The sequence below is a fragment of the Aricia agestis genome, chromosome 13, assembly GCF_905147365.1.
Source record: "Aricia agestis chromosome 13, ilAriAges1.1, whole genome shotgun sequence".
In the NCBI taxonomy this organism is placed as follows: Eukaryota; Metazoa; Arthropoda; class Insecta; order Lepidoptera; family Lycaenidae; genus Aricia; species Aricia agestis.
In genome coordinates this window covers 6,665,876-6,690,979 of record NC_056418.1, presented here as the reverse complement: position 1 = coordinate 6,690,979, position 25,104 = coordinate 6,665,876, and the positions used below count along the sequence as shown (strand labels likewise).

The window sequence follows — 25,104 nt, the reverse complement described above, 5'->3', positions numbered from 1 at the left end:
CTATTTTTGACCGAAGCCGAAGCCGATTAATCGGCAATCGCCACAACCTTCGGCCGAATCCGAAGGTTTATAATCTTAATCTCGACTCTCAGTAACTAATTTTGTTCAAAATTGTCTACAAGCTACAATGAATATTAAAATTATTTCAAAATTTCAATATTGAAGGTTTACTACAGAAGGTTTACAAAATGTAGGTAATTGTAGGAAAAAATGTAGCTGACCAGCTCATTCCCGAATGTTTTTTATACATTTAACTAAGCAGGCTAACAATAATTAGTGTATGTTCCATCTGATGGAAACTGGTTATCGTAACGCCTTGCGTCGTCTGCAACACCAGGGTCTGCTACTGGTGCTTTGCCACGTCAGGGGGTGTAATGAGGGGATGGGGGATGTGTTTACAGCCCTCTCACTTACTGAACGAAGCATAGAAGCGGTAAAGCTACTATTCAATCAGAATTAGGCTACAACGCATCGTATTTTAGTTATTAGCCAAAAACCAAAAATGTAGACTTTTGTCACCCTCCCCTCACTCCTGCTCACCTCCTAGACTTAAGGACTTTTAGTATGTTTTGTCCCTAAGCACCCTGAATAAGTTCCAGCAGAAATCTCTTAAGTTCCCGCTCACGCATTCTACAACTACTATATTGACTGTACTATTGTAAAAAATAATCATTTCTTTATTATTTCGCAAATAACAATAATTAGACCAATCAATCAGTCTTTGTTTTACTCGACTAGACTGAAATTAGACTAAAAAATAAAATAAACAAACAGTAATTTCTTAATAAAAAATTACATGATTTATTAGAAGTTAGTGTTTGTTTATTGTATTTGACAGTGACTCCCAGCGCCTTCTCCATACACGACCGGTCCGTCGCGTCGCTCTCTTATGATTCACATTTCACACAGTCTTTCGTAACAGTTCGTTCAATTTCGACGGTTGCTCGGACCTTCGGCGAAACCGAAGGTTCGCCGAAGATGTTTTATTTGGCCGAAGGCTTCGGCCGCCGAAGCCGAAGCCGAAGCTTCGGTCGGACACTACTTAAATGTCGTCTCCGATGATATTTTAGCCTCGGTGATTAAAATTCACCTTATTATATCCTTTCCTGAGATTTTATTACCGGAAATTATAATTATTCCATTTTCACCCTTTGACTTACTTTAAAATAAATTGTTTCAATATAATATGATATCTTCAGAGTCCTTATTTTGGGAATGTAATAAACTATGAAAATCATTTCTAATGTCTTCTGGGAATCATCGTTTTGAATATTAATTTTTAATACATTTGTTGTAGAAACATGAAAACATTGATTCTTATAAGACATTAGCTGTGTGGACGCATAACTTAAATACTTATATGCATTTACCTGTAGGTGTGCCTGTATTACACATATTTTACATAAGAACTAGTGCTTACTTGGGACACAACAGTTGAAAGTTTTGTCTCATGTGACATGTTAACAAGACTTGTCTTGAATCTGTGTTACGGCTAAAACCTGTATACTAGCTACTAACCTAGATAGGTTCAGTTTAAGGGCATTTTTGTCGCTTCTAAATAGTGTATAATGTGTGCGTATGTTCTTTTAGCTGTCGTATCTTAAGTGAGCACTCGTCATAGAAACCGAAGTTGAGGCAGAAATATATAGTCACAAAACCTATAATATTGAATGATAGTATGTTGTAAATTGTGATCATCGAGTTGAAGATTCAAAATGTAGAAAAATTGAAATAAACAGTTGAGATGAATATTTGTTTATTTTTTTTTATTTTAATTCCTTAAGGGGGCGACTAACCCTAAAGTGTCTATTTTATAATTCATTTTTATACTTGAAAATAAGCCCCGAATTGTTTCATTTTCTAAAATTAGATACTACATTATATTTCCGAGAATTCGATCTGAGCAAAAACACGATATCTTAAAATTTTCTCGATAGAAAAAAATCACAAAGATGCATCTAATTTTCACGAATTTTTTATTGATTGCCATAACCGTGCATTGAACTAAGTTAAAATTTTAACACATTGTATAATATTCTATCATTGAGAGATCGACCTAGCGGATTTTTAAAATGTTGTATATTTATCGAGTTATTGAGAAAAAACTAATTTGGCGATGAATCCGCGTCGTCCTTTTTCACCTGGCATATGAAAGACGGGCGTGAGTGTGAAGAGAGAAGGACGATGTTTGATTTTTTTGGGTTAGTCGCCCTCTTAAGGGCTTTCCTTTAGGCTGTCCTTTTTAGCCGCGTACTGACTGAGCGAGCAGCCTCGCGAGGCAAATCCTCTATCAAGACGTGCCTCACCCGAGGCCAACATACGCGCTGCCTAGCCCGAGCGTGCCGTGGCCCGAGCCCAGCGTTGTCGGTTTTTGTCGATGTTCGGCGCCTCGGTACGTTTGCCGCGCTCAGTCAAGACGGTAGTGTTTTGCCTCGCTTATTCGTTGCGTGTTAGTTGTGCGTTTCAAGTTAAACTGAACGCTGATGCTGGCTAAGCCATAGAGAAAAATAAACATACATAGCTAATCCTCACGGCGGCTCGGCCATGCCACGCGAGGCAGCCTCGGATTAGAAAACTCGAGGCCGCCTTGACGCGGCTATTCATGAAGAAATTATGTCACACATTTGAGGTATGAGGTTGCTGCCTTAAATGCATGCATGTGCGATACCAGACAGGCAACAAAAACCCAGCACCTATGCCACACCTGAAACTTCGAGAATAAGCCAAAAACAATGCATGCACACTGCTACTTGTAAGATGTGGCAGAGGGTTAAGACTTAAGATTTAGTTTTTTAATTTAAACTATATTTTATAAAGTGAATTACCATAATTTGCTTAGAAGATCTTGTATTCAAATCAAAAGATTACTTGTACTGAACAAATAAGAATCATTGGACATTCAAATGCTTACTGTTTATTCCATTTAAAAAATACCATCAATAATTTTTCCTTTACAATAATATAGTACATTTAAATTAAAACATTTTGGTTTTGTGGATCACACTGAGTTTTAAAATACACCTTATCTATTGTCCTCATCTTCATTAAATACGTTCCGACGGCGCCAGTCGAAGCCTCCTGGTCTGACATTGGCAAGCTCTGGCATGGGTTCATATTCTGGCTCATCTGGCACTGGATCAAAAATCCTTTTTCTGAAAAAAAAAATCATCTAGACTTCTTCACTACTTTTTACCATAACAATAATATAAAAATAATATAATATTTTCAATGACAATAAACAAAGGAACTTGATTATGTTTGTAACACTTGTTTCAATATATGCACAGGTAAAGTCAACATAAAAGTGCAAAGTAATAATCTTTATTACTTTGCACTTTTGTAGTACTTAGTATGGACTGTGGACTAGGAAACCCTTTTTTACAGACATGTAAACAGTGGATTAAATCAGATTCAAAATATCATTAACTACAGCTTTAATAATAAAAAAATAATAAGACAACTATTTCAAGTTGCTCTCTTTGTCATAATAATCGAGACAATGATAGTTACACTGCCTACTGTTAGTCATATCTTATTTCAGTTATTAATAAGCCAGGTAGATTTTACTTACAAAAACTTTGGTGTCTTTAAAATTTTTTGGCCGCCTCTCTGCCTCGGTAGAACATCCTCAAGGAAGAAATATATGTGACCGATAGCCATTCCAACCAAGTCTACAGAGATTGAATTACCAAGAAGGACTGAGAAACCTAGTAAAACCCAAGGCAGGTAGGGTGCCTGAAAAAAATATAAGTCTTCAATGAAAAATGTGATACTTATAACATTAAATAAGATGCTGTATTCATAAGCTTTAGCAGTAACTTTAATTGCAAATAAATTTATATTTTGCCTAGGAGAAAAATCTTACTTATTGAAAAAAAAACATACCTGGAAATTCATCAATCCAAAGAAGTTCATCCGAACAAAAACATTACGCCTCGACCAAATATATACAATCATTACAGTAAATGCTTGACCTAAAAATAATAAGTTAACAAAGAAAGCACATAACTGAAAATTTATTAAGGAACATTATACATTAGTAGCATGTACTTCAGTAAATAAATTAGTAAAACAAAGTCTCGCTCAAATGTAGATATTATTACTATTTAATAATTTTGATCATAAATGCTGTGGAAAAGTATTAAATGAATGGAAATAAGAGATTCATATTAATGTTATTATGATAAAAGCGTTTCTACATTAAAAAAATGTATTTCTATTTTGTGTGCGATTTACATAATATATTTTATTGTTTGTTAAACTTTGTGTTATTAACTTCATGTTTCTTGTTAGATTTTCTGTCTATGTAAAAACATAAGAGTGTATTCTTCTGTTTATATTTGTATGTAGCCATTAGTTTTCCGAATTTAATAAAATAAAATAAGAGATTAGTACATAATAAAATATTAGTATTTTGTTTGAAAAGGATACTATCATTAACACTCCACCAAAAACAAACATAACCACAAAGTCAGCAGTTCTTCCCCTAAATGAGCCCTCCTCCAACATTCGACAGTATCTATATGTAAATATAATGTTGAAGAAGAAATTAAACCCTAGGTTTCCAAAGAAGAGGAATGTAGTAATAGCTCTCCATATTTGAAACCTGCTCAATATTAATATTGGATTGAAATATAGTGTGAACGGTGACACTAGATCCAGTTGCTGAAAGAGATAAATAAATATAACTACTTTCTTTCTGGAATCTCAATACAAATAAGAAAAAACAATTTCCTTACCACCGCCAGAGTAGTAATGACGCACGCAGTGGTATAAACCCTCGTCACTGGTGGTATAAGCATATACTCTTGCAAAAATGTTTGATATGCCATTTTTAATTAAAATAATAAATAAAATTTACTAAAATCAACTGATAAACATTTTTAAGTTTGACACTTCGCTGGGGTTCTATTGGGCCACATCAGTCGCTACGAGCGCAAAAAAAATATTACATCACGCATTTGCTGTTACACTGTTTTTAGATTAATAAAGCAGGAAAACTATTTAAAATCACAATTACTTCATTATTTTGGCCACGACTGCAAAATTAATCACAAAATAATATTATCTTCTAAACACAATCCACAACTTCTGTCATAAAACTTTTTTTTTCATTTTACACACAGTCCACAGATTAGGGCAGTGTTGCCATCTTAGCTCTTTTATGCCGCGGCCGCATATGCGTAGTGCTTCGCGCTAAAACCGATACTATCAATGGACTATCTACGTATATCATCCAATAGTGTCGTCTCATAGCACGAAGCTTCGGACCTGCGTGCATCGTCCAATAGTACTGTATCGTCTTAATAAGCACGAAGCTTCGGATGATAGACGCATCACGCAGGTGCGGCCGGGCCGTTAGGAAAAGTACTCAGGTGATTGTTATCAAAATGTCATATGTCATTGTCAAAATAATTTTGTGGAAATTTTATTAATCCTAGAAATTTGAGTTTTATTCATGGTTTTATTCAATATTATTTAGAATAAATTAATAAATGCTGCTCTAACGTAAGACCATAAGTGGCTATAATATTCTGCTAGAACATTTTTGTGGTAAATTCACATTTAACATCCTTTTTTATGTGAATACTTCGATAATATTAAAAGTATTTTAGATTTAATGAATATTGCACACATCACAAAATCATTACAAATACTGATTATACGAATATAACACAGTAATCTATTAAACTATGGATAGCAAAGATCAGGTGGAACACTTGGTGGCTTTAAAAGTCATGAGATTAACCAAGCCCGCCCTGGTTAGTCCAAAAATTGTGACTTGCGACTTTAAGGATCTGCCAGGAAATATTCTAAACAACTTTTTAAAGGAAGATGCCACAGCGGTCGTGCAAATGGAAACCCTCGCTGTGGGACAGTTCCTCCTATTGCCACAAAGTTTTGGCAACATTTACCTGGGTGAAACATTTTCCTGTTATGTTTGTGTGCACAATGAGACCAACCAGCCAGTTCAAAGTGTATCTATAAAAGCAGATTTACAAACAAGCTTACAGAGAGTTCCATTGACAACACAGAACCAGAAACCTATCATGCTGGACGTGGATGAAACATTGAGTGATGTCATTCATCATGAAGTCAAAGATTTGGGAACCCACATATTGGTTTGTGAAGTGACATACATGTCCAATTATAACACCCCAGCTTCATTTAGAAAGTTTTTCAAGTTTGAAGTTATGAAACCGTTGGATGTGAAAACAAAATTTTGCAACGTGGAGTCTGATGACGTTTTCCTAGAGGCACAGGTTCAGAATATAACATCCGGACCTATTATACTGGAACAAGTGACTCTGGAAGGCAGTCAGCAGTTTAGTGTTAAATCATTAAACGAAATTGATGATGGTACATCAGTCTTTGGAGATGTCACTTTACTTCAGCCGCAGGAGAGTTGTCAATACTTGTACTGCTTAACTCCCAAGGAGTCAATCGCAAAAGATATTAAACTCTTGGCGGCCGCAAGAAATATTGGTAAATTTGATATCGTGTGGAGATCAAATTTAGGTGAAAAAGGAAGACTGCAAACTAGTCAGTTGCAAAGAATGACACCCGATTATGGGGATATTAGGATTACATATGAGAATTTGCCAGACAAGGTTGAAGTTGATGAGCCATTCAGTTTCAAATGTAAGATAGTAAATGCTACTGACAGAAAACTAGATTTGATTTTAAAACTGCATTCCCTTCAGAGCTCTAGTATACTCTGGTGTGGAGTTTCTAACAGGAAACTGGGATGCTTGGAGCCCGGACAGGGCACTACTATTGCTCTTACAGCTCTGCCCATAAATACAGGAATACATAATATTACAGGAGTATCTCTAGTGGATTTATTCTTACACAGAACTTATGATTATGATGAATTAGCATCAATTTATGTTTATTAAAATTTTCCTCATGTCATAGACTCATAGTTGTAATTAAAATGGAAATAATATATTATATCTATATTTGACTTTTTCTTTATTCCATATTATAAAATATGAAAACATGCACTGCAGTTCGATTTTAATGGAAGTAAAAAGAGTTACTGACATTAGCTAATGGGTTATGAGTACAGCTTAACTGCTTTATAATATTATATGAATGTTGATCATATTCATATGTTACATTGTGGTTAAAGCTGCACACAATTTTAACAAAAATTAAATATGGACTAAAACACAACAACACAGATTTCATATGGACTAAAACACAACAACACAGATTTCATAACAGCCGAGCACAGATATTCCCCGCGTTCCATTTAGCGTTAAAAACGATCAAAACGCTCAAAATAGGAGGCATTTTGCGTGTTTTTATCGCTTTTAACGCTAAATGGAACTCCCCGCGTTCACCCGCGTTCCATTGTTTTAACTGCTGTAAAAAGAGGAAAAAGGAGTTTTGCGGAGAATGTGAAAGAGTGATGTTGTGTTTTTATATTATTTTCCTAAAATTGTGTTACCTGGGTTTTTAATGTGTAATATTGGTAGGATATTAACCATTAGATATTCGTTATCGTGCATAAGTGTGGGAAAGTGATGTAATAACCAGAAACGTGCTCTTTTGTGTTCCCTCCAAAACTCCATCGAAAGTGTCAATAAAGCGTCTACCACTTTACTGAATCGACCGACTTGACTTCTTGACTGTATTGACTTTATACTTAGACTTTGACTAGACTTTAGACCTGACTGACCTGACGATAATATAGAAAAAAATTGTAATAAAGAATATTGTTTTCCCGCCATAATATTATACTCGACACTGGCCATGGTTATAGCAGGGCTTCAAATACCGGTATTTTTTCATAACGTTATTGCTTCAAGGGCATAGATAACGGTATGAAAATTTACCCGATACTAGAAATAACGGTAAAAATTTGAATTAATACCGGTAAATGTTATAACGGTAAATAGGATTTATAACGGTAAATATATGTTCTTTGAAAACGTTACCTTTTGTAACATAAGTACTTAATTTAATCAGTCAATTCAGTATGCAGTATGCACAAAATTAAACTAGACGTGTCTGTTGTTGTCATTGACCAGTAGGTATATATTATAGGAAAAATGACGTCTAATTCTATCTATGTATAATGTATATTATAGGAAGAATGACATAGTCAGTACTCAGTAGTTCAGTGCTCAGTATCTTTGTTCAAATATTACTAATTTATGGTTTGTATAGTAAATTATTGTATTTTCAGCACGTGCGCCATGCGCTGGCTGCCGGACGGACTCTGTTGTTGCAGACGACGGGGCGAGGTGGTACACAAAGCACACCGACGAGTGGAGGCAGTCAGTTCAGGAAGTTCATTCTAGTGGAGATAGAGAGAATAGAGCTAGCTGCCGCCTCGCGCCGCCGCGCCGTCCGCGTTACTGCATGAAAACTGGTTTGTGTGATCCACGGACATGCCGCGCCGCCAGAGCCCGCCGGGGACCTGCGGAGCGTTCTTTTTGCCCTTGGTGTGCGTTGGTAATACATATTGTAGGATTCTCTTTGTGCTATCGTTCGCGGCGAAATTGACCGGTCCGCCCCGTCCCGTCGTGTGCAAAGCGCCTCTGATCCGACGGGCTACGCTCCTTAAAATATTCTCCGTGTTATAATACCTACATATTTTGTAAATGCTATGATATAATTTTGTGCTTTCTTTTTTAAATGTGTTGATATTTTTAACTACATTCTACAAAATATATATTATGTATTAAGCTTAGAATTCTAGTAATAAATACATAATAACATACAAATAATTATCCATATTTTGCCAATCTCCCGCATTCGCCACAATTAAAACAAGTAAATAAATACGGACATAGGTACCTTACATAATTTTCTGCATTCATTGACTAAACAAATTGCAGCACCATCTTGACTTGTTAAGTCAAAGTTTTTTTTAAATGAAAATAAGGGGGCGAACGAGCAAACGGGTCACCTGATGGAAAGCAACTTCCGTCACCCATGGACACTCGCAGCATCAGAAGAGCTGCAGGTGCGTTGCCGGCCTTTTAAGAGGGAATAGGGTAATAGGGGAGGGTAGGGAAGAGAAGGGAAGGGAATAGAGGAGGGGATTATGCCTCCGGTAAACTCACTCACTCGGCGAAACACAGCGCAAGCGCTGTTTCACGCCGGTTTTCTATGAGAACGTGGTATTTCTCCGGTCAAGCCGGCCCATTCGTGCCGAAGCATGGCTCTCCCACGTATATAAAAACTGGTGCTCGGAAGTCGAAAGTTGGGCTGCGAGTGAGATTTGGTGCACGACGCATACCGCATACCTTATACCAGAAAATATCGTTATATTTACCGGTAATTTCATAACGATATTTTTTGTTTTGTTACTAGATATCGATAAAAAAATACCGTTATCTGGCTACCATTATGAAAATACCGGTACGTAACGATATTTTGCGGGTATTCGATAACGTTATGAAGCCCTGGGTTATAGCCGAAGTGCCATTATAAGAATGAAAAAAAAGAGGAAAAATAAGAAGTGTCAACTGTCAGGTTAAAAACAAATTTTTGTGTTTTGATATATTAAAAATCTGTACTGGCAAACTACGAAGTTTTGTAATTTCAAAGAATTCAGTACTATATATTTTATTTAGGAGTTTATATAATATTACACAAAGTATTTACAAAGATGGTTCTAACTAAGGAATACAGGATTTGTATGCCAATGACTGTTGAAGAGGTAAGCACTCCAGTCTTTAATATTATTTTCCTCCCAATTCTGTTGAGCCAGTAGCCACTTCATTTCGTAGCTCAGTAAATAGAACAATAGGCGTAATTCAGCTAATTAGCTGATTAACGCCTCAGTTTATTATCTGAATAACACCTCAGCTTATTAACTGATTAACGCCTATTTTTTTTGTACTTTAAAAGTAAACAAAAGTATAAAAAACAAGTTTTATTTGTATATTGTTTTTTGCCTTCAGTATCGTATTGGGCAGTTGTATATGATAGCTCGGCATAGTTTTGAGCAGTCCCACGGCGGGGAAGGGGTGGAAGTGATAGCTAACGAGGAAGTTAATGATGAGACTAATGGTAGAGGACAGTTTACAGAGAAGAGAATCCATTTATCAAGGTTTGCTATAAACTAAATGAGTTAAAAGTCCACAGTATATATTAAACAAACTGTTGTGAATAATCAATTAAATAGAGTTCATTAGAAAATTATTTTTCAGTCATGATTTATCCTGTTTAGTTAAGTTTCAATCTTTTCCTCCTTTAAACGGTAATAGATAACAAATACGAGTAAGTAGATGTTTTTCAGAACACTACATTCATGAACTTTGTTTATTTCAGTCATCTACCATACTGGATCCAAAGTCTTACACCAAAGATATTTTATGTCACAGAAAAAGCTTGGAATTACTACCCATTCACCATCACAGGTAAAAGATATTTCTTTTTCTTTCTTGAAATTCCAATATACCTAAATTAAAATTATACAAATATTTCTTTTTCATTTCATAATCTGCTGGCTGCTGTTAACACAGAATATACTGTAAGTTAATTATCTTTACTAATAAATTATTATTTTAGTTTTTCACATTTTTTTAATGTTCTGCTTTTTCTGTTTGCAGTGTTCCTTCTTACCAAAATTTTCAATATCCATACAAACAAGATATGAAAATAATAATGGAACCACTGAAAATGTAAGTATGACTAGCTACAACTTACAGACAAGATTAAACTTTTTACTGTATTACTAATTAAAAAAAAAACTGTTTTAGTGCTTAAACCTATCACCTGAAGAACTTGAAACTAGGGAGGTAGATGTGATTGATATCGCTTTTGATGAAGTTAAACCGCACCACTACAAGGAATCAGAAGACCCTAAGTTGTTCAAATCGGAGAAGACGCAGCGTGGGCCACTTTCAGAGGGGTGGAGGGATACTCAACAGCCAATCATGTGCTGCTATAAAGTGGTGCATGCCAAGTTTGAAGTGTGGGGCTTACAAACGAGAGTTGAAGATTATGTTCAACTGGTAATTTATTTCATTCAGTTTTACGAAGAGTTTTTTAAGAATAATTCTTTATCCTTTGAAGAACTTGTGGCAGAATTTATTAATATTCTCTTATTCTGTTTTTTTATTTTCTATTACAGGCTATCAGAGAAATTCTTCTTTTGGGCCACAGGCAAGCATTCACATGGATGGACGAGTGGTTCAACATGACCATAGAAGATGTACGAAATTATGAGAAAGACATGCAAGCTAAGACTAACATGAAGGTTGGTTTTCCTTGTATTTCTAATGCATTTTAATTTAAAAAAAAACTAACACTTCAGTAGTGCCATACTAAAAAAAATGAAAGAAATTCTCCTTTCAAAAGTGCAACATTTCTGCATATTTCAGTAAAATATGAATATCTGTGACATTAAAATACTATCATAATATATTTCAGGTTCAAACGGCATTAGAAGCAGTCGAAACTCAGGAGGGTGCAGGGTCCCAGACTAACTCACAGCCTCAAACACCAAAGACACCAAAATCACCAAAGAGTCCAGTTAGTACACCATCAGGGGAAAGTAAATCTTGGTTTTCTTGGTCTTAAACCAATAAAATTATGTATGTATGTATTTAAAGTTGAAATGGTGAATCGACGCATAATATAAAATTCTGTACCTTGTTATTATCATTATATCTTAGATCAATGTCAAATATGCACCTAAGACTTTTTAGGTGTGGTATATAGTTGTGTTGTTATTGATCAATTGTTTGTTGATCTTTTATCATAATTAGTATTTCATGGGCGTAGTGTTCTTTGTTTGTGTTCGTTGTTGCATTCTTATGACGTCTTAATTTAAATTTTTGGATATACTAACAATATTGTAATCCATATTTTGATAACAAATTAAAAATAAACATCTAAAATATTCCATTTTTAAATGGCAATGTTTATTGTATCGTTTCAATTACAGTCATAGCTATGATAATAATAATAATTTGTGCAATAAAACATAGTGGTATACATAGAACGCGACTCTTGACTCGGAGGTCGTGGGTTCGATTCCTGCGTTGGAAACATGTTATTTCCAAGTTTGGTTAGGACAATGCAGGCTGATCATCTGATTGTCTGACAAGTAAGATGATCCATGCGTCGGATGGGCATGTAAAAAGTCTGTCCTGCGCCTCATCTCTCGCCGGTCGTGTCGGTCTTCCGTCCCACTGGGTTATGAGAGTAAAGGAATAGAGAGTGCTCTTGTGTACTGAACACACTTGGGCACTATAAAATTACTCCTGCGTAGCTGGCCTGGTTTCAATAAAACCGGCCACCGTCATCGAAACCGGTGTGGGAGCTTTATTATTATTATTGTGCAATACAACCAATATTACTAAAATTTACTTAAAAATGAATGTTTTGAATGTACTATTTAAAACTGAGGTTGTGCGATGTATGATATTGTAAAAATAAAAATGTACTTACACGCTTGTTATGTTGCCATAACTACGAGGGCTGCTATTTATGTATCCGGAATTAAAAAAAGAAACAAACATATATCATTTAATATGGTTTTATTGCTTTTCAAAATATTCGCCGCGATGATCGACACACTTTTGCATACGCTGGAACCAATTTTCATAGCACTTTTTCCATTCTGATTGAGGTATCTCCAAAACGTGCATTTTGAACGCATCAACAGCCTCTTCGCGGCTCGAAAAACGTTGACCACGTAATTTGTTCTTCGCGTATGGAAATAAAAAGAAATCGTTAGGTGCCAAATCAGGGCTGTACGGCGGATGACCAGTCAATTCGATCTTTTGACCCTCCAAAAACTGAGTTGTTTCAGCTGAGGTGTGACAGCTAGCATTGTCGTGATGTAATATGATTCTGCGGTGTCGGTTGTCCTTTCTTATTTCTTCAAAGACTTCTGGTAAACAAATGGTCGTATACCATTCAGAATTAACCGTTTTACGATTCTCTAATGGCACTGTAGCCACATGTCCATTAATTCCAAAAAAACAGGCGACCATTTGCTTCAAAGTACTTTTTGCACGAGTAACTTTTGTTGGTTTCGGCTCATCTTGGAACACCCACACCGTTGACTGTTGTTTAGTTTCGGGGTCATATGCATAGATCCAAGATTCATCACCTGTGTAGATATTATAAACGGCTTTTGACGTACCACGGTTGTATTTTTTTATCATTTTTTTGCACCAATCGACACGAGCCCGTTTTTGATCGATTGTCAAGTTGTGCGGAATCCAACGCGAACATATTTTTTTTACAGCCAAATGTTCGTGTAATATCTTATGTATGCTCGTCATACTTATGCCTAAGGACGCCTCTATCTCGCGATATGTAACATGACGATCACGCATTATTAGTTCCCGCACAGCATCTATATTTTGTGGGACAACAGCTGTTTTTGGGCGACCTTCTTTATTTTCATCCGTGAGCATAGACCGCCCACGATTAAACTCACTGTACCAGTGATAAACAGTGGTTTTTGATGGTGCTTCATCTCCAAAAGTTGCGATGAGTTGAATAAAGCACTGTTGTTGATTTAGCCCACGCCGAAAATCGTAGTAAATCATTGCACGAAAATGTTCACGCATTAAATCCATGGCAAATGAAGACACGCAATTTTCAAAATGACTCCACAATGGAAAAATAATTGACAGTCACATGAAACAAAATGTATTCTTCAACCAAAGAGTTCTATTTTCAAATGTTGTAATTACTTTTTAAATATTGTTCTTGTAAGTGGCCAGTTCCGGATACATAAATAGCAGCCCTCGTAATATAATTTAGGCACTGCTTAGTCTAGATTTTAAGGGCACAAATATTTCTTGCATTAAATTTACTCTTTTAAACTTTACCTTTAAAAGCTTACATACAATTTTTCTGCTTATTTTTCATACATGTCTGGCCTAATACTGCCACTTACATTTAGATGTTAAATACTCCTAATACATTTAATGAAATGTGCTATTTTAAATATTTTTGTATTTTGTTCTATAATATTTTTATTTATTTATTTTATTTATTTATTTCATAACATGTAAAATTACAATTCTGACAAAATATTGTCTTTAACCCGTAGCCGAGTTGTGTAGACAATATAAAAGAGGTTCTCTTGTTTTAAAGATAACAGAGCCACAAAAGGAAGACAAACATTATACTACGTACTAACATAATATTTAACGATATTAAGTATAAACTAAATTGTACAAATGACATAATAATATAAGAATTAGAAACAACATAGGTAATATTCACTGAGCGATCCATCGTACAGTCAACTCCGCGCTGACGCCACGGCGTGGCGCGCAGCGCCATAGTAAAAGGAGGGGAAGTAAGTTATCTTCGGCCAGTTTTACTAGGCTGGTACCGCCGAGATTTTGTTGTGTGCCGTACGTGGCGACGTATTGATACTATGGCGCACACATCAAGCCGCGCGCGGTGCCGAAGATAACTTACTTCCCCTCTTTATACTATGGCAGCGCGGCAGATAGACTGCTGACAATGTAAACAAGTTTGCTTAATGAGTATTATATAAGGTGCTCCATATCCGCAAAGTAAGTTTTGAGTGACTTCTTTAAATTTGATTTATTTATATCCTCTTAAATCTTTATAGGCAGATTGTTTATTAAATGAGATATCATGTATTGGGAAGTTCTTTTGCCATACTGATTATTAAATTTTGGCGTCTCGAGTTTTTTATTGGATACACTTCTAGTGGTAATATCTATAGTCTATACTTAATATTATAAAGCGGAAGAGTTTGTTTGTTTGTTGTTTATTTAGCAACTACTGGTCAGATTTGAAAAATCCTTTCAGTGTTGGATAGCCCATTTATCGAGGAAGGCTATATTTTATCACGCTTAGACTAATAGGAGCGAATAAATAGAGGAAAATGTGGAAAAAACGGGGGAAATTATTTGAAAGGGCTTATCTCACGAACTACTAGAGCAATTTTTCTGTTATTTGGGTCAGATAAGAAGTAGACCATGTGAAGGATCATAGGCTATTTTTTGTGGACTAATATTTTATCTATGAAATATCTAATTTACGCGGGCGAAGCCGCGCGGAACGTCTAGTGGTTATATATAATAGTACAAAACTGATACGAATCCTATGTTAGAAACATAATGAAGTATGAAGCATTTTAGGTTCAAGACAAAGTAAATATATTAAATTTATGGTTCAAGATAACTTTTTAAATTATTTATTAGCTATGTGTGCGTTTATAGCATCACTGGCATTTGGCAAGTGGCACTTAAATAAAAACTGTATAATGTTTATTTGTGTAAATGTGTTTGCTTATGTATTGGTAACATAATATTAAACAAATATTGAATTAGAAATATTTATCACTATATAATGCTGTACTTTAAATTTTTTATCTATTATTTGATCGAACAAATGGATTTGTAAACTGTGACTAGTAAATATAAGTGTGTGTTTGCAATATATGAATGTATAGAAAAGTGTTACCATTTCAGACTTCAGTTGTTTAAGTTTTAATGTGCAATAAGAGGCTGTATAATTATGCTAATATATTTTAGATCAGAGTTTCCATGAGTCTTTATGTCGTTGGCATTAATTTATTGTCAGAACTCAGAGAAATAAACTTTCAACGAATAAACAATAATTGTAGTTTTGAGCTCTTGTTATTAGGCCGCGCAAATTTTTAAGATCTCTCGGCTGAAATGCTGTACAATATCTACCTACTGATTTACCAATAAGTAATAACGTGTACTGCTTCCTTTTTTGCCGATCTAAAATTTTGCGCGACGTTCATATCAGTTAAGTAAATAATTAATTAATATAGTTTAAACACAAATATTATAATATTCATCCTATCAAATTTAATACTTCCGTCCACCCCTTCACACATTAGAATTAGTCCTATTATATTGTCCTACCATCAAAATATGATAAAAAGAAAACAAATAGCAATATATCGTTTGAAGTAAGATTAAAGCCATACTTTCACTCCACTGCATCGACATTGAGCTGTACGCGCTGTATTTACCAAATCCTGATGTGTTTTTAGCTAAGCTGTACCAAGTATATAAATCAATACAGAACAAAACTAACGTTCCTTACGGTCCGTTTCCATGCTAATATATAGCTGCAAAAGCAAATATAGCGCAAAAATAAACATTCCATAAAAATGCTTAAATAAATGTATAAGGAATATCTGTGGCAATAATTTTGGGATAAATAATTTTAGAGAGACATACTTTGTCTTATCTATCGGCCTAAATGTATTTATTGTGCTATCGGCAAAGGTGATGCTCCACCAGTTACATACATATATGATATATTAGGTATATATCGAAGGCATGAATACAAGATGTAACAAAACTAAGTGATAATTTTTTAGGGTGTGTATGGTGAAAATAGCAGCGCTGAAAACTATTTTTTTGAGATTTGTATGGGCAAGGGCCCCAGCGCGATGAGTTTTCCATACAAAAAAAAATACTGTTTCAGCGCTGCTACTCTGCTACTTTCACAGTGAATACGCACCCTGAAGTATTATCAGTTATCACTGTTTTGTTACACCTCGCATCTATATTATACTATGTACGACGAAAGTGTAAAAGCAAAGTTTCTAAACTGCCGAGAAGACATTTTATCGATACTGTGTATCATAATAATATCATAATGTTAAATATATTTTGTGTGGTTATGAATATGATATTAAGTGTGATGTAGCTTGGGTATATCGTGGATGTTCAAATAATTTAAATGTTTAATATTTAGTTAATAAAAATTAATTTCATTATTTTTGTGTTTTACTTATCTCAAACATAAATAATATTATCCAGCAGGTAAGGAGCCAGGCCAGCTAAAAGAAATATTTTTATTGTGCCCTTTTTGTGTGTGCAATACAACAGGTACACAATTTCTCTCACAAGAGTTTCTAGACTCTTGTAACGTTCTTATGAATATTTATTGTAAGATAATTGAAATAAAAAATATATAATTTTATTAAATCAGGCTGCGTCTAGACGATCAATTTTATTGTGCAGTATCGTATAGTGCAATATTATTGACCGTCTAGGGTTGATATTCAATATCTTATTGTCAAATAAATTGTTCAATAATATTGGTCAATGATTTTTGATTGCTAAAATTGATCGTCTGGAGTTACATAAATCGAGATGTTTTTAATTAAATTGCTGCACCAATGCTGGACTATAACGGGAGCCACAATAAAATTTAGATGCGTTAACATGAACAATTTTTATTGTGTTAAACTTTCGTCTGTCACCATTATACTCAGGTGGCATTTCGTAGCACTTTGTAGCACAGTGCTACGAAACGTACAAGTAAGGGAAACTTAAAGGCTTTTTAAGTTATTTATAAAAGTGACAGGTCTTACCGCCGTAGTCCGTACTCAGAGACATTTAATTACAATTAACCTTCGATTTAATTAAGAGTTTGACAGATAATGTATGGGGCTTATGTCAACATTTTGAATTAATTGCATTTAAATAATTAATGTTCCACTCTGAGTACGGCGGGTCAAAAAGTGTTTTAAAATATTATATTTAGACTACGTATTTTTAAGTCCTTAATAACTACTTACTCAGTGACTTTCTATTTACGGACGCACGTCGCACAATATAAAGGCGAAAGTTTGTGAGTGTGTGAGTTGACTCCAATTATTATCTAAGTTTTATATTCACACTATTAATTATTTATCGTCTATAACACTTTACCTAACTTTATAGCTACATAATAGATATACATGTTATAAAACAAAGTCGCTTTTTTCCTCTCATGTCCCTTTGTTCCTTTTAATTTTTAAAACTACGCAACGGATTTTGATGCGGTTTTCTTTAATTAATAGATAGAGATGAAGGTTTATAAGTATAATAACATTCATTAAATAGTGGAGAAATACTGTTAATTTTGGGGTTTCTAATGTGATATCGTACCTACGAGATTTATCAAAATAATGTACCTACTAAATATTGTACACTATGAAAAGGTCTACAGAAAACTCCGCGATGGTATATTATGTCTATCTCTTATGGATATCCCACAATAACATTTTTTTGTCATTCACTTTTAACTTCAAATTATGGCTAATTTTCGAAGCGATTTTAAGCAATACGGCTTTACATTATTGATTTAATATAGATCTATTATACTTATACTTTATACTTTACTGAATATTTTTTAAACTTTAAATGAATATTTTCGAAGATATTACAGATTGACTGCGGTACGGCCGCGGCGGTACGGCGGTACGGCGGTACCGACAAATGCGGGCCACGGGTACTGGGTAGTAATTAATATTTAAATAATTCAAAACTACTAAATCGATTTTAATAATTTCTTGAGTGAGTGACATAGTCTATAATATTATATTTTATACCCGTGCGAAGCTGGGGCGGGTCGCTAGTATATTATAAAGCTAAGTATTTAAATACTTCTTTACAACAACAAAAATATTACGTGTGGCACTCGAGGACTGCCGAGGTAAACCTATTGCATAGCAATAGCAAGTTTACGTGCATTCGCACGCACACAAACACCGTGCCGAAGTATGCCGAACTGAAACAACGTTAGACGAGGTGTTAGGTTTATTTTCGTTACGGATTTCTTGATTCGGGCGCCGCGCTAAAAGCCCGCGATAAAAGCTATACAATATAACGTAACAATGTATATTTGTTGTGTTATATCAAGTTTTTTTTTTTTTTCAAAAAGCAGTAAAAGAACGTTTGTGTGCTAAAGCGTATTATAATAAAGTCAATGATTTCATCGAGGACAGCACACCTTGGGAATGGGGTGGCTCCATGCAGGTTACTTTTCATTTATTTTTGTTACATAGCTGCAGCCTGCAAGACATAACATTGTAATTTTCCATTTTTTAGTAAAAGATGGCCCCGTGCGAGTTTCTTACGCCGGTTCTTCTCGGCGGGGTAGTTCCCGAACCGGTGGTAGGCAACGTAGTTTCTTCGTTCGACTTTCAAAAAGTGTATCATGGATACTCATTTTGAATAAAAATATATTTTATTTATTTTATTTTATTATTAACAAAATTATCTTCATCGATAACACTTCGTATCCAGTCCAAGTGTGGTGCGACACTGGTGTACACCCCCGGGACACCGCGGACGCCGCAGCTCAGCCCGTAGCTGCATATACCCTGGAGCTGCCCGCCGCATATGAGAGGACCGCCGGAGTCACCCTGATATAAGCCACAAATTAAGCTGAGACGCAATTACCTGACATTGAAAATGAATGGAAAATGAGACTTGCCTCGCTGCTGTTTGCTTCAGAAACAAACAATGCAGCCCCAGTAGACAAGTGGCAAGCGATTATCGTAAACGCTAACAAAATGTATGCGATTTGACATAAGTCATCGCTTCGCTAGCGAATACTAATGTCAAATCCCATACATTTTGTGGCGTTGGCGTTTACGGTAATCGCTTGCCGCTTGTCTAGGCACTCAGGCTTCTACAAACTATAAAGATGGCCGAAGAAGCATAGCATTTAGACAAGGAAAAGTTCGGAGCTTGACTGCCAACCTTCAGTGATTGGATATAGGCATTAAAAGAAGCAGAGGACGGCGAGTCCTCTTCTTCTTTTAATGCCTATATCCAATGCTGCGCCATTTACAATAATTATTTTTGTAAGTAATAAAATAGATATACTTACCATATTTTATTCCTGCGATATATCTCCGGACAAGAGGAACTCGAATAGGTACATCTATCCAATTTTATGATCTTCTATTATTATAGATCAGTGAGCTCAGGGATGAGCATGAGTTTTCGATAGGTTGAAAAAGCTCCTATACTACATACATTCGACATTCTATACTATATACATCCGACATTCGATATTCGTCATCATTATAACCTACGTATTCGTACGTAGCTGTCATGTACCCCGTTGATTTATTTCACAAAGAAATCGAGCCAATCATCCACGTACATACATACATATTACATACTAGGTATACTACTCGTGACTACTGACTACAGACATAGCTAAATTATTCGCGTCAATTTACATTACTCTCGATCGCAGCTATGTTAGGTCCAATTTCATCAACAACTGTTAAAGTCAATGCTCGAATTAGTGTCTAAACACACTAGGCCGAAAATACGCGGCAGAAGTTCGGTCTGATTACGCCTGCAATGTATTTCAAATTACTGATGATACACCACGCCAAAATTACGTCGCGTTATATTGTATGCGTAGCGCATTGCTGGCGTATAATCATGCCGAACTTTGGCCGCGTATTTTCGGCCTAGTGTGTTTAGACACTAAGTGTCTAAACACACTAGGCCGAAGTTACGCGGCGTAAATTCCGCATGATTATGCCCGCAATGTATTTTAGATTACCGCGATGAGTGATGACACACTATTCCGTCGCGTTCCGTCCGTATTTTGTATATGCGTTTGACATTGCGGACGTAATTATGAGGAATATACGCCGCGTAACTTCGGCCTAGTGTGTTTAGACATTATCACGTTACATCTTTCGTTATTCATATGAATGAATCAGGAGACATGACATTTTAACAAACTGTTAACACTAACGGACGTTGGCGAAATTGGGCCTTAATATTATTAATTGGGTGTTAAATATAACCTGACACGCATCGCTGCCGTCGCCAACTGCGCACAGCATGCCGCTGTCGTGTCTAGGAGCTATAGGACCCAACCGGCTGACACATTCGTCTAGTGACACCAGCCGCAAGTCAGCTGACAGCAGCCGCTCCGATAGATCTTCGTCATCCAAACTCTTGATGCCGTAGCCGAAAATCGTGCAGGTTCCTGAAAAAAAAATAAAGGATCTTTAGCTGTCTAATAAAAAAGCACCATCATATCACGTAGACTACTAGCAATAAAAACGTTGCACAAAAATGTCGCAACAACATGTGATTACGACAAAAACTTTTGAGAACAAGAGAGAACAACACAAACTACCATGTCTACAGTCTATCATCAAAGACTAAAGAGTTGTTATTTCTTGTTTAGTATCTTAGCGCTTTCTAAAAAGCTTTTGATCCCGCAGAAATGTATTTTAATATTTGCAAAATCATGTATCTATCTAGTTATATACCTCGAGTAAAGTGTAAATAACTACTTTACGATCAATTAATTCTCAATATTCCCCGAAAAGCTTTTGATCCACCTAAAATTGCATTATTATATTGGTGAGAAACAAGCTCGAAAACAAGTCATGGAAGCAATTTTTAAGATTTTCCACAGCAAAAATACTCGATTATTTTTAAATTATAAATGTAAGTCACCCACTGAATGTGAACTACTCGGAAATCAGGACATAGTGCGACTCACAAAGAATACAACCCACCTATTTTACAGTCCTACATACGAGAACACTGATGAACTGTCGACAAAGTTAACGCTCCGCAAGAGTTAAAAAAAAAATTGAGAGGTGTCAAGGGACACAAAGTTATTTCTTATGTTAAAAAACCTGTATACATAATTATTATAAACTCGTAAATTATTAAAAAATCGCAATCTATTGTCTATAATTGACGTCCAGGAATACTAACAAAGCGTCGGTTTATTCTCAAAAAAAGCCATTCAGTTAGCTAGCTTTAGCTACCATGCAGGTACTAATAAAAAAGTGTCGAGGTCAAATATCGTTCTGTCTAGCCTTCTTTACGCCGAACGCGCGATAAGGAACTTCGTTCCAAAAATTGTTCTGCGTATAATAATATTACGTCTGCACTTGTTCTAGTGTAAATGCAAGCTTTTGGGAGTTGGGACTGGTCGAGCGAAAACTTTATCGACAGTGTACCTGGCAAAAGAGACATTAGATAAATGCTAAAAAAATAAAGCGTTCAAGACGGCGCTAAAATACAAAATTTACTACGTTTTTTGAAGAATAAGTACTTTAAATTTTTATGAGTAAATAGAGTACACACTTCTGCAGTTCATTTTAGAAATTTGTTTTTGGCAGTCCCTAAATATCAGTTTATTTTGATTGAAATATTTGGCAGATATACAAAATACTCGATAAAAATAGCCAAACTATAGCGACATCGGCCAATATAGACAGATTTGATCTCATTAGTAGTTCATTCACTGATGCATTTTAAATTGAAATCAAGGCTATAATAATTTTATAATGCTATCATATGTCTGGCTAAAAGTACCTAAAAAGTTGGGTAGAGAATCGGCACTCTCGGTACGTAATTGATTTTTTGACAGTGTTGCAGTCAACAAAAATATTTATATACTAATTTATATATTTTTAAAGTACAAAGTAAAGTATGTACCAGGCAACCTACCCAATATGTATTATGGCAGACATTGATAATAGAATTCTATTTGCAGCTCTACATCTTATAGTACCTATCAGTTATAACTTTTGTGTTTACAAATTGCCATATTGGGGTAGTCATTTATATTTTAAACGGATTAAAATATTTTAATGGATTAGGTATTAGCCATACTATTAAAGGGCTTAATGCCTACCTATCAAGTATCTACGTAATATTGTTATACCAACAAGAAATCTCTTCCCGCCTACACAGGGGCGATAAACTCATTATACCCCTCTAGATAGCCGTAAGTTGAGCTGAGTTATAATAATTAATAATGTGGTCGTTATTCGTAAATAGATAAATAAGGATTTTATTACGTAACTTAAACATTTAATGACGATGCAAGTTATAGTTAATCGCTGTTTATTAATTAATATGTATATGTATGAATTTATGAAATCACTCCTGAAATATATTTGTTAATTTTACATAGAGGTCAGTAAAATATATTATTTGTTTGCAAGTTTCCAAGACCACAAACGATGGTAAGATCATGGGGTAAGATGATCCATATGGGATGGGCTGTGAGCATGTAAAATTCGGTTCTTCGCCTAATCTGTCGCTTATCGTGACAATCCGACATGATAAAATCAATCCCACGTCGTTGACTGTTTCAATGAAACTGTCCAGTCATAGATGTGGAAGCCATAATATATAATACTAGCTTTCCCGGTAAACGTTTCTTTGCCATATAAAGTATTTCGCCCGTATTATTTTATTGAAGTGACTAAATAAGTATGTCACCATGGCAACGTCCATCGCTATCCCTTCGCATAAACAATGGTCGCCGTTAGTCTCGAGTTGTAATAATTTACTAGTATTGATTCAACCAATATAAAAAGTACCAAGTAGCCGATTCTCAGACCCACTGAATATGCATATAAAATTTGGTTAAAATCAGTAAAGCCGTTTCGGAGGAATACGCGGCCTAACATTTTGAGTTGTGACACGAGAATTTTATATATAAGAAGAAGCTTACCGGATAGGCCAAGCGTGTATTCTGGTAGCAGATCACTAAGCGGTGTATCCTGCAACTCTGAAGCCACGCGCAACAGAGCGATATCATGAGCGCGACTCTGCCTGAAAATGAGAACATATTATTTTTTTTTAAAGAGAATTTAGTTAAAGTCATTTGTGACTACAGAAAATACAAGTGTATGTGCTTTGAAAATATTAAGTTACCATACCTAGTCAAGGTACCTAATATTTGAAATACAATAAGTTTTACTGACTATAGCGCTCACAGTTGAATGACATGCCTCAACAAACTTGTTAAATCGCTTTAGGCTAAGCCCCAACTTTATCATCATTGTCATTTTAATAAGGGTGAGCCGTGAGGCAAATCGAAAAAGTAGTTTAAATGAGTTTATGAAGTTTGGGCTTGACTAGTGTCCTTTAAAAGACTAGGTCGTAGTTTCGGTTTGTATTATAGATAGTATAACAAATATTATAGTACTAGATTACTGATAATAATACAGGGATAGAATACCGATATCGTATCTGAAGCCATAGACAACGTGTTAATCTTTGATTCAAGGGTGAAACTATACGCCTTACGATTTCAAACCACTACACATCATATTCTAGGGTTCCATAGGCAAATGGCAAAAACGGAACCCTTATAGATTCGTCATGTCTGTCTGTCTCTCCGTCCGTATGTCACAGCCACTTTTCTCCAAAACTATAAGAGCTATACCTACTATTGAAACTTGGTAGGTAGGTGTAGTATGTAAACCGCATTAAGATTTTGATACAAAAATGGAAAAAATATTAAAAATTTTAGGGGTCCCCATAGGTACAACTGAAACAAAAAAAATTTTTTTTCATCCAACCTATAAGTATAGGGTATCTATGGATAGGTCTTCAAAAATCATATTGAGGTTTCTAATATAATTTTTTATAACCTGAATAGTTTGCGAGAGAGATTCTTCCAAAGTGGTAAAATGTCTGTGTCCCCTCCTCTAACTTCTAAAGTAGGGGCATGATAATTATAAAAAAAAATATATGATGTACAGAAGGATGTACACTACCATAAAAATAACCAACGAAAATTGGTTTGAACGAGATCTAGCAAGTAATTTTTTTTCTACGTCAAAAATGGTAAACTTTAATTTAACTTTCATTAAATCAACTGAAAAATAAATCAAAAACCTTTTAATTTCATAGAAATAAACCTAATTGCTGCTGCGGAACCCTTCATGGCCGAGTCCAACTCGCACTTGGCCGGTTTTGTTAAAAGTACTGTACTAGATGACGCCCACAACTCCGTTGCGCCAAAATTAGTTTATCGCGCGGGATCTGTACATTTTTCCGGGATAAAAAGTATCCTATGTCCTTTCTCAGGACTCAAAGCATCCCTATACCCATCAAAATCGGTTCAAGGGTTTGAGCGAGAAGAGGTAACAGACAGACATACAAACACACTTTCACATTTATAATATTAGCACACTGGATGTCCCGGTGAACCTCGTGTCACTTATAAACCTTCCCTGAACTTCCACGATCATTTTAAGACTAAAATTAGCCAAATGGCTCCAGCCGTTATCGAGTTTTAGCGTTACTAACACAATTGAAAATCCATTTTATATATTACTAGCTGTCCCGGTGAACTTCGTGTCACTTTAAAACCTTCCCTGGACTTCTACGAATATTTTAAGACTAAAATAAGCCCAATCCGTTCAGCCGTTTTCGAGTTATAGCGTTACTAACACAATTGAAAATCCATTTTTATATATATAGATATAGAATATAGATAATAGTATGGATTTTATAATTCAGTCAACAGCTCCCACTCCCGCGCTACTATAGTGTTCTAAAATCTTAGTTTCTAAGA

The 25,104-nt window shown here is 35.3% G+C and overlaps 3 protein-coding genes across 3 annotated transcripts; 2 read left to right on the top strand and 1 right to left on the bottom strand.

The window, feature by feature from the left end:
• Nucleotides 1-2,894: 2,894 nt before the first annotated feature.
• On the bottom strand, nt 2,895-5,111 carry LOC121732958 (derlin-2). The gene is made up of 5 exons (XM_042122998.1): nt 4,740-5,111; nt 4,432-4,665; nt 3,886-4,008; nt 3,572-3,735; nt 2,895-3,152 (listed from the first exon to the last, which is right to left on the bottom strand). Exons 1-5 carry the CDS (start codon nt 4,830-4,832, stop codon nt 3,023-3,025), a joined length of 744 nt encoding a protein of 247 aa, XP_041978932.1. The 5' UTR covers nt 4,833-5,111; the 3' UTR covers nt 2,895-3,022.
• A 401-nt stretch (nt 5,112-5,512) lies between these two features.
• LOC121732951 (trafficking protein particle complex subunit 13) lies at nt 5,513-6,936 on the top strand. The gene has a single exon (XM_042122988.1). The coding sequence runs from the start codon at nt 5,694-5,696 to the stop codon at nt 6,897-6,899; it is 1,206 nt and encodes a 401-aa protein (XP_041978922.1). The 5' UTR covers nt 5,513-5,693; the 3' UTR covers nt 6,900-6,936.
• Nucleotides 6,937-9,541: 2,605 nt separating this feature from the next.
• LOC121732953 (cytoplasmic phosphatidylinositol transfer protein 1) lies at nt 9,542-11,582 on the top strand. The gene is made up of 8 exons (XM_042122991.1): nt 9,542-9,679; nt 9,924-10,072; nt 10,294-10,382; nt 10,488-10,495; nt 10,575-10,646; nt 10,725-10,979; nt 11,099-11,224; nt 11,398-11,582. Exons 1-8 carry the CDS (start codon nt 9,629-9,631, stop codon nt 11,545-11,547), a joined length of 900 nt encoding a protein of 299 aa, XP_041978925.1. The 5' UTR covers nt 9,542-9,628; the 3' UTR covers nt 11,548-11,582.
• The last annotated feature ends 13,522 nt before the right edge of the window (nt 11,583-25,104 follow it).

Excerpts from the sequence above, each read along its gene's own strand:
- LOC121732958 (XM_042122998.1), bottom strand. The coding sequence starts at position 4,832 with ATGGCATATCAAACATTTTTGCAAGAGTATATGCTTATACCACCAGTG. Across the intron at positions 4,009-4,431 it reads TTGGTGGAGTGTTAATGATA|TTATGTGCTTTCTTTGTTAA; the intron begins GTATCCTTTTCA and ends ATAAATTTTCAG. Across the intron at positions 3,736-3,885 it reads TTGGATTGATGAATTTCCAG|GCACCCTACCTGCCTTGGGT; the intron begins GTATGTTTTTTT and ends TATTTTTTTCAG.
- LOC121732951 (XM_042122988.1), top strand. The coding sequence starts at position 5,694 with ATGGATAGCAAAGATCAGGTGGAACACTTGGTGGCTTTAAAAGTCATG.
- LOC121732953 (XM_042122991.1), top strand. The coding sequence starts at position 9,629 with ATGGTTCTAACTAAGGAATACAGGATTTGTATGCCAATGACTGTTGAA. Across the intron at positions 9,680-9,923 it reads TGCCAATGACTGTTGAAGAG|TATCGTATTGGGCAGTTGTA; the intron begins GTAAGCACTCCA and ends TTTTGCCTTCAG. Across the intron at positions 10,647-10,724 it reads ATAATGGAACCACTGAAAAT|TGCTTAAACCTATCACCTGA; the intron begins GTAAGTATGACT and ends AAACTGTTTTAG.